This window comes from Mustela nivalis (assembly GCF_964662115.1).
Source record: "Mustela nivalis genome assembly, chromosome: 3".
Lineage (NCBI taxonomy): Eukaryota > Metazoa > Chordata > Mammalia > Carnivora > Mustelidae > Mustela > Mustela nivalis.
Window position 1 is genome coordinate 152,397,802 of NC_139022.1, and position 14,136 is coordinate 152,411,937.

Consider the following 14,136-nt stretch of genomic DNA (forward strand, 5'->3'; position numbering starts at 1 on the left):
TTTTCAGATACCATATTCATTCATAAGTACTTCATAACTTCACATCTTTTAAAAAGAAATCCTCATCTTTGTCAAATAAATTAACCTTTGGAAATGAGAAGTGCTATTTAAAGATTGGATAAGATCTTATTTTCCTGAGGTTAGTGAGAACTGTATTTCTTTTTTTTTTTTAAGATTCTATTTATTTGTCAGAGAGAGAGCGAGCGCATAAGCAGGCAGAGTGGCAGGCAGAGGTGGAGAGAGAAGCAGGCTCCCCACCGAGCAAGGAGCCGGTTGCAGGATTTGATCCCAGGACCCCGGGATCATGAACTGAGCCAAAGGCAGTGGTTTAACTGACTGAGCCACCCAGCTGTCCCGACAACTATATTTTTAAAATGATTTTTTTTTTTTTGTAATTTTATTTCTTTCCATGTTTCAAGATTCATTGTTTATGTACCAAACCTAGTGCTCCATGCAGTATGTGCCCTCCTTAATACCCACCTCCAGGCTCACCCAACCCCCCACTCCCCTCCTCTCCAAAACCCTCAGTTTGTTTCTGAGTCCACAGTCTCTCATGGTTTGTCTCCACCCTCTGATTTCCTCCAACCTAACTTCTTTCCATCTCCCCATGTCCTCCATGTTATTCCTTATGCTCCACCAGTAAGTGAAACCATATGATAATTGACTCTCTCTGCTTGACTTATTTCACTCAGCATAATCTCCTCCATTCCCGTCCATGTTGATATAAAGTTGGGTATTTATAATTTCTGATGGAGGGGTAATACTCCATTGTATATATGGACTATATCTTCTTTATCCATTCGTCTGTTGAAGAGCATCTTGGCTCTTTCCATAGTTTGACGACTGTGGTCATTGCTGCTATGAACATTGGGGTACAGATGGCTCTTTTCACTACATCTGTATCTTTGGGGTAAATATCCAGTAGTGCAACTGCAGGGTCATAGGGTAGCTCTATTTTTAATTTCTTAAGGAATTTCCACACTATTCTCCAAAGTATCTGTACCAACTTGCATCCTCACCAACAGTATAAGAGAATTCTCCTTTCCAACAGTTGTTGAATACTGTCTTGTTAATTTTGGCTATTCTAACTGGTGTAAGGTGGTATCTCAATGTGTTGGGTTTTTTTTGTTTTTTGTTTTTTTTAAAGATCTTATTTATTTATTTATTTGACAGACAGAAATCACAAGCAGGCAGAGAGGCAGGCAGAGAGAGAGGAGGAAGCAGGCTCCCTGCGGAGCTGAGAGCCCGATGCAGGGCTTGATCCCAGGACCCTGGGATCATGACCTGAGCCGAAGGCAGAGGCTTTAACCCACTGAGCCACCCTGTGTCACGTTGAAGTCTTTTGTCCATTTCGAGTTTATCTTTGTGTATGGTGTAAGAGAATGGAAACTCGACCATTTTCTTACACCATACACAAAGATGTATGACTAAGATGACTTTTTATCAATAATTGTTTGAAAAAATAAATTTAATAATCTGTTATAAAATTATTGTGTAACCCTCTCATAAAATGAAAACATCACAGTTAACTGCTTTAATTTATCATAACATCTTTTCTGCTCACTGCGATGTGTTACTTGTTGAAAACTGTATTGAGGATCAGAAATGGTTTCTTAGATCCTTCTCCTTCTCCTCTTCTGGTATTCTGATTCCCCCACCCCACCCTCAAAGTGGGCAAAGTGGTATAATTGAAAAGAGCACTAGCCTGGATGTTAGAGCCCGGGCTAAACCACTAACTAGCTTTGTGATCTTGTACAAGTTTCCTTTTCGGCAAAGTGAGGGGAAATGGAACAGATAACATAAGATTACTTTAGCTGTGAAGTGTATAAACCTGGCGATTCACAGACCTGTACCCCTGGGGCTAATAATACATTATATGTTTATTAAAAATTTTGAAAAATTATAAAAAAATAAGATTACTTTATCTTCTGATTCTGTAGGTTCTGTTGTATGGATTATAATTACAAGCTCTTAGTCATTTTGCTTCTGCTACTCTGCATACACTGTACTAGGCGCTTTTTATACATTGATAATATTCTTACAGAAATCCTGCAAGAAGGTAGTTGTATCCCTGTTTTATAAAGGTAGAAAATGAAGCTTTGCAAGGATAAATAATTAGGGGGAGGTCACAATTAGTGTCAGAAACTGGATACAAGCACAGGTGTGTTTGGCTGTAAAACAGGTGTGTTTGGCCCTTTTGACCGCCAGCTTTAAATGCAGAGGGGGAGCAGTCTGTACAATTCCTGCAATTCAAAGATGTGTCAGTAGGTTTTTTGAAGAATTCTCAAGGTAAACTTGCTAATCTTAGTGAAATAGTGGTTATGCTAAGGCAGGGAATTGGCTTTGGCTTTTGCTTTGGAGTGTGTGTCTATGTCTGTGTGATTTTGATAGTTTTGGTTTTCAACTTTTTAGTAGTAAGAAGAGCATAAAGAATAAGAGCCACTAGGCTTGTAAAACAGTCCTGCCCTCCACTCCCACACACCTTCCAGCTGAGTCCTGAGTTGATGTTGGACATGAGTATGGCTTAAATTAGGATTTCCATCTTTTCCATGTTGCTTGTTAAAGTCTCCTGTGGTCTCCAGTGTTGTGTCTCTGTCTAGAAGTCTCTGTCCCTAACTGTATCCTGTCCCTGCCACCTCAGTCACTCAGCCTCTTCTCTCTTCGACCCTACATAGCTTGCTGGCTTCTAACATCTTCTGCCTTATTCCCTCTTATTACGGATCATTCTTTTGCTGTGATTGCATTTCCCATTCGTCTGTTGTCCTTGTTCTCTTCAGAAGATTGTGGTGGGGAGGTGGAGAAGAGAAGCCTGGGGGCCAGAAGAGCTGAGAGAAAGGTATATGTCTATCAAACTGCCGTTTCTTTCTTTTCCTTTTTCTTATTTTTTTTTTTTTGCTCATTTTTCTCTTTTTTTTAATTTTTAAAAAATTTTATTTTTTAAATCTCTTTTCAGTGTTCCAGAATTCATTGTTTATGCACCACACCCAGTGCTCCATGCAATACATGCCCTTCTTAATACCCACCACCAGGCTCACCCGCCCACCCCACCCTCCCCTCCAAAACCCGCAGTTTCTCAGAGTCCGCAGTCTCTCATGGTTCATCTCCCCACTCCAATTTCCCCCAACTCACTTCTTCGCTCCATCTCCCCATGTCCTCTGTGTTACTCCTTATGCTCCGCAAATAAGCGAAACTGCCATTTCTAAGTTTTGTCTTGAGCTTACATATATTATTTAAATCTTCAAAAACACTTTGGAAGTAAGTGATTTTATTTTTCTTAATAGAGTATTATTAAAGTCTCAGGAGTTTCCCAAAGCCATGTGGCTAATAAATGGTGAAGACAGATTTAAGTTCTGGACTTAACTCTAAACCGTAGACCTTAGGGATCACTGGAAAGAAAGGAATAGGATAGCCTATTTCTTTTACTCTTTCAATTCTTGATATGGAGATAGAAATTTTCCTATGTGACCTCTCAGTCCTTGCTTTGACTATGAAACGTGGAAATGTGTAACTTTGGATAAGATAATTATCGTTACTGATAGCCCCCCAATCTCAGTGACTTAACAAAATAGAAGTTTGTATCTTATTCTTAAAAAGTCCAGGTGCGTCTTTAGTTGGGAGGTGGATCTGTAAGTGGTGACTCAGGGATCCAGGTTCCTTCTATCATGTGGTTCAACCGTCTTTTAAACATGACTGCTTAAGTCCCCTCTACTTACATATATCAAGCCAGAGAAGGAGGAAAAACTTGGAGGATCACCTATGGGAGGCTTACAGGACACAGGCTTAGACATGTTTGTGACTTCCGTTCTCATTCCTGTAGCTAGAACTCTGACACATGGCTTTATGACAAGAAAGGATGGAGAAGATGGCCTGACTATGCGCATGCACACACACACCCACACACAGTATGTGCGCATGCACACACACAGCAAGTGGGGATTAGCTATCCCATTTTGCCTTTCTAAAAATTCCTCCACAGGACAGAGGAGGTAAGGGTTATGTTGCATAGCAGATTGTCTCTGAATTGTCTCACGGTCATCTCTGTCCTTTTCCTAGTGTGGACTTAGCTACATTCACTGGGAGAAGTACTACAGAGTTCGATCACATGCCTTTCTGTTGGTTTTTAGGACTATTGCCAATCCCCCTCCTCCACACATTCTGTCATGGCCAATTTAAGGATGAACTTAAGTGAGGAGAGAAAACTTTACTGGCTTAAGAAGATAAGAGATTCAATTTGTCTTTCAGTTGGATTATCTTTAATGGAAGTTGTATGTGATTTGGGAATGTTTAGAATGTTGAAAGTTGTAGACCTAAGAAAAAAGTCGTGATGGGCTAGCTAAGACCTCCTTAAGCATATAGTTTGTGTTTGATGTAGAATATAAACCACTCCTGGGGCACCTGGGTGGCTCAGTGGTTTGGGCTGCTGCCTTCGGCTCGGGTCATGGTCTCAGGGTCCTGGGATCGAGCCCCGCATCGGGCTCCCTGCTCCGCAGGAAGCCTGCTTCCCTCTCTCTCTCTCTCTCTGCCTGCCTCTCTGCCTACTTGTGATCTCTGTCTTTCAAATAAATAAATAAAAAAATCTTTAAAAAAAAAAAAAAGAATATAAACCACTCCTAAAGGGAGAGTGAACTGGCTGAGATCCAGTTTGCAACCATAGGAAATTCCTCTTAATTTAACCCCTATTCAGAGGACTTAGTTAGGGTTGTCTTGTGGTATCCTGAATAAGTCTTAGTTCTAGGACTGTTAGATCAAGTCATAGGAGACTTTTGTTCTCTTAAGTCTTAACATCAATATTTTAATTCAGTGGAACCCTAATAAGTATAGCTCATTTTATGTGACTTCTTAATTTAAAATAGAGTTCTAAAACCGTATCTTCCAATAATGTGAATATTCAGAAGAATTAGGATATAACTCATGTACATCTTTTTCATTTGGTATTTTCATTCAGTATTGAGTTCTTGCCATGAGCCAGGTGGTGCCACAGATGCCTGGCCCTGTAGTGTGTGGCAGTAATTCTAATGAGATAGATATGGCATCTCATACTAAACAATGAGTCAGGATACCTAAAGTATTTTGCTTCATGCCACATAGTAAGTATGAGCAAGAATGGGCTTGGTGTGGTTGCAGTAGGAAATTGGAGTAGATAATGGTGAAAAATAGAATAGGCAATGGCTAGATCTGAGATTGTTTTTTTTAGCATAGGTATGTGGACTGTGAGTGACCCCAAATTTTTAATATAAAAATTTGTGTATCTGCATTGTTAAGAGAATGCCCACAATGTTACCACATTTCTCAAAATGTGAAGGGTATAGAGTTAGAAGGGTATGCAAGAGTATCTGTTACTTGCCCTCCTCAAAAAAGGTTAAGAATCACTGAATTACGTTGAGAGTGTGTGGGTCATTGAGTTATCTACTGAAGCTATGTGAGAAGAATTGTGAGGCAGCAGCAGAATTCTAAATCACTGGAAAGAATGAAAAAAACAAAACAACAACAACAACAAAAAACCTTCCATAACCATTTTTGTAGACCCAAGGACAGAGCTACTTTTAAAAGTGATTCATGGGGGCACCTGGGTGACACATTTGGTTAAGAGGCTGCCTTTGGCTCAGGTCATGATCCCAGGGTCCTGGGATCAAGCCCTACATCGGGCTCCCTGATCAGCAGGGAGCCAGCTTCTTCCTCTCCCTCAGCCTGCTGCTCCACCTGCTTGTGCTCTCTATCTCTCCCTCTCACTGTCAAATAAATAAATAAATCTTCAAGAAAAAAAAGTGATTCATGTTTGTGTTAATATTTGTTCTTAAGTGGTTAAGCAATGCATCACACAGTAAAAATTTCTCATCTTTTCTGTTTTGTAATTTAAAGAGATATTTGCACATTAAAAATGTTAAATAGTATAAAAGGGTATCAAATGAAAAGCTAGTCTTTCATTTCATATCTCTATTACTAATCTCCAGACACAACCATCCCATATGTATATATGTGTGTGTGTGTGTGTGTGTGTGTGTGTGTGTATACACATTTTATTGTGTATGTTACTTCCCTGTTTATTTATATGTACTATATAATGCCTTTGGCTTTTAACTTAACATATCCATTATCTGTCAGCACATTCAGTTCTATTTTATTCTTTTTAATATCTACATAGTAACATTTAATCTATTTCCTATGGATATGAGTTGTTTTGCTATTATAAACAATGCTTCAGTAAATAATCTTGTACATGTCTTTGTGTATTATAGATGCAAGTGTATTTTAGGATAAATTAGTAGATTGAAGAATATGTTCATTTTAAAATATTAATAACACAGAATTGCCCTCCAACTGCAACTTCCATAAGCCCATCAGTATATGAGAATGTTTTTCTGATATCTATGCCAATATATTATCAGTCTTTAATTTGTATTTCCTTAGCAGGAGTAAAATTGAACACTTTTTCATATAGACCTGTAACTGTTTGTCATATAACTGTTTTCATATAGGCCTGTAAATGTACTTTGCCCACTTTTTAAAACTGGGTGAAGTGGCTATTATCTTTCGGCTGTTTTTTTTTTTTCCTTGATAATTCTAAGAGTTTTTTATATATTAGGTAGATAATTTCTTTTTCATTTTTAGTTTGTTTGTAGAATTAAAGAACTTATGTTTGTTTCTAGGTCATTCAATATTAACAGGGTTGCAACTCAGGCTGTGGAAGATGTTTTAAATATTGGTGAGTACCATAATAGCTATTATGTTATAATTATATGCTATATAATATGTATATATTATTATATGTTAGCTGTTATATGACACACAATATTTAATCAAGGTATTTATTTCCCCCTTTCCTTTTTCAACAGCAAAACGACAAGGGAATTTAAGTCTTCCATTGAACAGAGAATTGGTAGAGAAAGGTCAGTGACTAATGATCATAATTACTAAGTTTCATTTAAGTTCTGCATCTATCTTGAGGATGTTATTGTGAAATTAACTTGTCTAATTAGCAAAGCATAGTACTTTTTTGACTCAAACAGTCTCTTGATATAATATCCCCTTACATATATTTAAGCAATAAAAAGTTTTCAGCTAGACTTTTTATATATTATATTTTTGTGAACTATGAAATATATAACCTTTATGTCAAAACACATGGTTTTGACATGTAGTGTAGTTAACACTACGACTATGTCCTGGGGGATAGGAAAATATGGAAAAATATAGATCAGCAAATGGGAAATGTTTACCTAAATTCAGTATGCCATTAATACCCTGTGAATGAAATGAAATTCCCTGAGCTGTGAATGCTTTATCTTCACATTCACTAAAATATTCTCCTTAACTTTTGACTACTTACTCCTGCCAGTTGTGAATGCTTTATCTTCACATTCACTAAAATATTCTCCTTAACTTTTGACTACTTACTCCTGCCAGTTGCTTCAGGGTTCCCTTGAGAGAACTAGCTGTGTTGGGAAAGAATACTACTGATCAGGGAGTTTGACCACCTGGGATCCAATCGCAGACCAGTCACTCACTGAAAATATGAGCAAGACTGAGTCCATTCCTCTGCTTCCTGGACTGTAAGATGAGGAAGTGGAAGTAGATTGGTAATGAATGCATAGGGATTCTTCAACTTTATTCTTAAAAAATTTTTTCTATATATTTAAATTCTTAAATTAGAAAACATGTTCCTTTGATTTGCATATGAAATTAACTCACTAAAGTCCCAACTCGTCTATCAGGAACATTTTTGTACAGACTTCCCGCTAAAGCTCTCCTTTCTATTTCTAACTGAAGAGTATCCTGAGATTTCAAAGTCAATTATATTTTTAAAAACTCCAAACTTTTTCATAGTGAATCTACTTATATATTTAATAGTGTCAGTTCACTTATGTGAATATTTTGGATTTCCAGGTAAGACTTCCTTTGTTGAGGAAGATGCTTGGCCTGTAATAGTTTGAAAAAACAGGACTAAATCTCTGAAGTCCATTTCAGCTCTCTAAAGTGGACTTTCTCCCTATTGGAGACTAAAAAGATTAACATTAAGTATGTGTCAAAGAAAGGAAAATTAGGCATTTATAGTAATGATTCATTATATAATTTAACTTAAAACATAATTATTTAAAACAACTGAAACATATCAGGCATGTAAATTTAAGGGTATATGTAAAATACAGTGATTTTTTTTTTCTTGCTCTATTGAGTGAATGTTACAACTTTGAAAATTTGACTGTTCTTTAGAAGCAATAGTGAAAGCATGTGGTGCAGTCACTATTACAGACATTTCTGGAATTAACTTCTTTTGGAGCTAGTACTTTTTTTTTTTTCCCTAAAGTTCTCTTTGTGCCTAACATGGGGCTTGACCTCACACCCCCGAGATCAGGAATTGCATGCTCTAGTGACTGCAGCCAGCTAGGCCCCCCTGGAGCTAGGACACTGTGTGTGTGTGTGTGTCTGTCTCTCTCTCCAGAAAAGTACGTTTTTATTTCTGATATATTATTTTCAAAGAGCCAAATAATTTAAGTGAAATTTTAGTAAATAAGCTAGATTGTCTGACAGTCTTACGATTTGTTTTAATGTGGTGTTCAAGTAAACATTCTTACAAGCCTGATTTCTTTGTACAGTTGTTTTTAACCAATTTGTGCTTTGCCTATCAACTTTGATGTGCCCCTTGGTTATGAAAATCAGGTCTCAGAGATTTCTAAAAATATCTTGAGTAATCGCAGTTTCATTAGAGAAAGCATATTTTGCCTGTTATTGTTTAAGACTGCATTTTACATCAAGACAATTAACTTATGAACACTTTGACATGGTATTTTGGAAGGGAACTTGGCAAGGGAACTGTTGGAGCCCAAGTTCCATTTGAGTGCCTCAAGCTAGTTCCTTCTGTTTAATTACTGGTTTTGTAGCCCACCCCAGTACATCTATTTCTGCTATATTGTGGTTGATACAGGCTTTGATGGCCTAGTCTTGGAACCCAGTCCTCATTTATAAGGTGGGTTTTTTTCTTTCGTTTTGTTTTGTTTTAATGGAATGTATTGTGAGTTCCAAGAAACTTTGTGCCAAACAGAGTTGCTTTTAAGTTGGGAAGAGGAGATGGCATTCGTTTTTCATTTTGCACTTCTCAGAAGTGACCATCTTGCATTGACTCTGCTATTACATTTTTTTCTTCATAGTAACAAATGAATATAATGAATCGCTGCTCTTCAGTCCAGAAGAACCAAAAATACTTTTCAGTATTCGAGAACCAATAGCAAACAGAGTTTTCTCCAGCAGTCGTCAGCGCTGTTTCTCCTCAAAGTAAGCTTCCAAAGGATGACTTGTGACAGTGCTTTCACTTCTTGTAATTATAAAGGACTCTTGGTTTTAAAGTATTCATTTTGATGAAATCCACTCATTCAAACTTAATCTGGTAGGAAAGGTATAGAACTTGTGGAGCTAATGAGGTGTCATGCTATATACCCTGGTGAGAATGGTATTTTCCTTTCTAACATACTTACAGTTTCTCTAAAATGGTACAGTAAATAGAAGGATCATGAATATTTAATTGGGTGATGTGGATTTAATATATTAAGACATACAAGATCAAATCACTTTTTCTGGAAAGCAACTTTTTTTTATATGCTATGGGATAAAAAGCAAGATATAAACATTCATATAAAACCTCAGTTGTGTAGCAATAAACTTTTAGAGTAGGACTCATTTCTGTCACCTTTTCCCTAAAACTAACCCCTCCCTATTCCACATCTAGCAGGTTTGATTTTTTTTGAAGGGTGGATATAAAAAAATACATAATTTATTTTGTAAACGTTGTCCAATTTTCTGGAAAAAAAAAAAAAAAAACTAAATGTCATCTGTCTCCTGTCAGGCAAAGAATGGTTTAAGTTTGAATTGCTGCTTATGCAGTGTACACACTCTTTTTAAAAAAATACTGTTGATTTTTTTCTAGGAAAAACAAGGAAACTCATTTTACTCCTTTGAGAGTTAATTTTGATTACTCAATAAATCTGTACTCAGTTTAGGTGATACTACAAAGACATTTAAATTTTTGCTCATGTAAACAGAATAAGCTTCATGACTTTAGCAGTTGGGCAGTATTTTTTAAACATGTCATATAAAGCACTTAGCAACAAAAGATTGGAAAATTGAACTATATTAGAATTAAGAACTTCTATTAATCAAGACAACATTAAGGGGAAAAAAAGGCAAGCCACAGAGTGAGGTATTTGCAATACCTATATCCAGCAATGGACTTATATCCAGAGTATTGTAAAAATTCCTACAACTCAACAAGAAAAGGCAGCTCAGTAGAAAAATTGCCAAAGTTCTGGACAAGCATTTTACAGAAGGTATCTGAATGGTTACGTGTATGAAAAACATCCTTGAACTTACTATTCTTGTGGGAAATGCAAATTTCCCCACCAGAACTGTAGATACACAAATATCTGCAACAAAAGATGCTCAAGAATATGCACAGCAGGGCACCTGGATGGCCCAGTCAGTTAAGAGGCTGCCTTCAGCTCAGGTCATGATCCCAGGGTCCTGGGATTGAGCCCCACATTGGGCTCCCTGCTCAGAGGGCAGCCTGCTTCTCCTTCTCCCTCTGCTTGTTGCTCCCCCTGCTTGTGTTCCCCCTCTCTCTTTGTCAAATAATAAGTAAAATCTTAAAAATAATAATAAAATAAATTTTATGAATATACACAGCAGCACTGCTTCCAGTAGTAAAAACTCAGGTGTTGGTGAATAGAAGAGAGCCATAAATTTTGGTATTTTCATACAATGGAAGTATTTTCATATAGCAATGAAATGAACACACCAATACTACTGGTAATAACCATGGATAAGTTTCACAAGCATACTATTAAGGAAAAGAAAGCTACACATAAGCAGACCTATTGTATTCTTCCATTTATATAAAGTTTGAGAACAAACAGCTATGACTGTGATGGTGACTGACATTAGAATAGTGCATGTGGGGGTGCCTGAGTGGCTCAGTGGGTTAAAGCCTTTGCCTTTGGCTCAAGTCATGATCCCAGGGTCCTGGGATCAAGCCCCGCATTGTGCTCTCTGCTCAGCGGGGAGCCTGCTTCCTCCTCTCTCTGCTTGCCTCTCTGTCTACTTGTGATCTCTGAGTGTCAAATAAATAAATAAAATCTTTAAAAAAAAATAGTGCATGTGTAGCAAGGAGGGGGCTTCTGGGGAACTGGGGCACACTTGAGTCCTGATTTGGGTGAGGAATGACTACACAAATGTGTTCATTGAGCTGTACACTACAAATTTGTGCCTCTTCGTGTGTTAAACTATGAAAACAGTTACATTCTTGCTCAATATTAGCACTTGTAATAGCTCAACATTTTTTTGTATGAAAAAAGCCTGAGTTCCATCAAGTCTGGACTTGTTCTCTCATAGCTATCTGGGTGAATGGAGGTATCCTGAATATTAGATTTTGGTAATGTATCCATACATATTACTCTCTCAAACCAAAGAACAACTTGATTTTGAAAATCAAGGCCAAATGATCTACCAGTTTCAAAAAATATTAAGAGTTTTAAAGAAACCATAATTAAAGGTTAAGAAAACTTAGTATTTAATGAGATGTTTCTTTCTTCCCAGGGTGTGTGTTCGTTCTCGTTGTTGGGATGCCTGCATGGTTGTAGATGGAGGTACTTCTTTTGAGTTTAATGATGGAGCAATTGCTTCAATGATGATCAATAAAGAAGATGAGCTTCGAACTGTGCTTCTAGAACAATGAAAGATTTCCTCAGATGACAAATTTTGATTACTGGGAAAATGCTTTCACTGCAGAAACAGACTACCATATTTTGGTTATTCTTGAGACTGGTTGGCCCTGGGCTTCAAAGGTGACCAAGAAAGTGAGATTTGCATTATTCTTCTTTTGAATTTGGATAGAAAAGTTTGTTCACTGTGTTAGAAAATGGATGGACTAAACAGATTAGAATTGATACCAGTGAAATTTCTATATTGCTTATAGTTGGTATCTAAGAGTACTGATAACCTTTTGAGAGAGGGTAGGCTCAAATAAAGGATTAAATGTTTAGGATTTGAAATTTCACTGTACACGTTTTTTTTTTCCCCCTTCCCTTTCTAACTGCGGAATTGGTCAGACCAAACACATATCATTTGATTAGTGTATATTTTTTATAGTACCTAAAAATCAAGATTTTTAAAAAATTTTGATGGAGAAATTTGATAAATCCTGATATTGACCTAATTGAAGTAGGTAAATGTGTTTTTTATATATGCTTAGAATTTTCTAATTTCAGAGTAAAATATTGTTACAGCTCTCTACTGATTTAAGAAGTTCAAACAATCATTTTTGAAATTATCGGTTTTCATTTAATAATTGACTTTCAGGTTAATTTTGAGAGTGGTGGGTGAAAAAGTACATCTGGACAAATCATGATACTGTTACAAATATATTATCCAATAGCTATTTTAAGTCCTAGACTTTTTTTTTTTTAATGCTTTTGAATCTTAATAAGTTCTTCCATATTTAAAACTCTAACATGGACTCAAATACTAAAAAGATGAGCTAATTAGACATATTAGTAGTTTGGTAAAACCTTTAAAAAATATCTAGTATTAGGAATAGTGTCAGAAAATGGGATTCTTCAATAAATATACAAAGCATAAGTTTTGGAACTGCCTTACTTTTAATATCATGGTAGTTTTTACCTAGCCTCATATTCCATGTTTCACAAATTAGCTTTGTGAAAGATAAAATGTTACGGCTTCCATTCCCGCCCCATAAGAGTTCCTTTAGTTTGAGAAGAAATTATCTAATTCTTGATCTACTTATAAGCAATCCTAGAATTCTTATAAAAAGCACCTATTGCTGCATCATGAGACAAATTTATTCAGAGTTGTATCTTTTTTTCATTTGCTGTTAAGAAGTTATATTCAACATTGAAATATTTATTGAACACATACCTTGTGTTATGTACTGTGTCAGATGTTGGGTATACTACACTGATGAATGAAAGAGTCTATCCTAATAGACTCTAATCCTAATAAAACTTGAGTCTTGTGAGCTCAAATTCTGTGAAAGCTAGAATGTATAATCAAATTGAGTGCTATTAGCTTTGCCAACATTTAACATGTTCTTGTCAAATTTTTAAATAAATGTTACACAAAGGTAACCTAGGTTTTGATGTATATCCAGAACAAGAATCTGTTTTTCTTTTCTAAGAGTATCTGCATAGACAGAGCAGTGTTTACATGATGCATAAAAACAAAAAATCAGTGTTTTCCTAGAGCTGGATCTAGTTTCTGGCTTGATTTAAAATGATTAACTGAAGAGAACACTTTATGGTATGGGATTTCAGTTCTTTATAAAAACTCTTCTAAGAGGTTTAAATACCTTCTTGAGAAAAATTCCAGCTCCATCTCTATATCAAGCAAATCTGATTGTCCAAAATGGTACCGTAGATCTGTTAATATGTAACATATTAATAGACAACCTACTCTGTAAAACTGTTCATCAGTCATGTTTTAAAGGTTTAAAAAATAGTTAATTTGCTTCCTTTGCACTGTAACTTCTAACATTTCTGCTATGTGGTGGGGATTTATTTGGAAGAGAAAAGAGGCAAAGGATATTACAGTAGAAGAAATGTTTTTATGAATGAGTTAACCTTTTAATGGCAACTGTATGTGAATAAACATAATTAAACTAGTGTTATCTTTGTTTTTTAAACTACATTTATTTCTTACTCTTACAGCATCATTAGAAAGCCAGATTCTTCCAAAATGTTATGTTTCAGACCTTTTCAGGTGCTGTGCCCTGTTAGTTTCATTGACTGCTAATATTTCACACAGAACTAGGGCTTATTAAAGTACCTACTATTTTTGATGTTTCACAGGTATTTATATTCATAGGCCTAGTAAATCAAATAATATTAAATGTTTTACTAGCCTTAAAATAATTTCCATTCATTACACTTTTAAGTATCAAAATAAACTACGTATAAAATAAAACAATTAGAACCAGTTAATACAAATTTTGTATCAAAGAGTCAATTGATTCACGTGGAACATTCTCAACAAAACCAGTCTCAACAAATTCAAAAAGATCAAAATCCTACCATGCATCTTTTCTAACCATAAGTCAGTGAAATTACAAATCAACCACAAGAAAAAAATCTGGAA

General features: G+C 36.0%; 1 protein-coding gene across 2 annotated transcripts in view; it reads left to right on the forward strand.

The window, feature by feature from the left end:
- NADK2 (NAD kinase 2, mitochondrial) overlaps window positions 1-13,665 on the forward strand; it is a 45,369-nt gene extending 31,704 nt beyond the window's left edge. For both annotated transcript variants that reach the window (XM_082724210.1, XM_082724211.1), the window contains 4 exons: window positions 6,648-6,703; window positions 6,834-6,887; window positions 9,147-9,270; window positions 11,584-13,665. In XM_082724210.1, coding sequence (XP_082580336.1) covers window positions 6,648-6,703; window positions 6,834-6,887; window positions 9,147-9,270; window positions 11,584-11,722 — 373 coding nt within the window. In that variant the 3' untranslated portion in view covers window positions 11,723-13,665. The remainder of the gene's footprint in view (window positions 1-6,647; window positions 6,704-6,833; window positions 6,888-9,146; window positions 9,271-11,583) is intronic.
- Window positions 13,666-14,136: the final 471 nt, after the last annotated feature.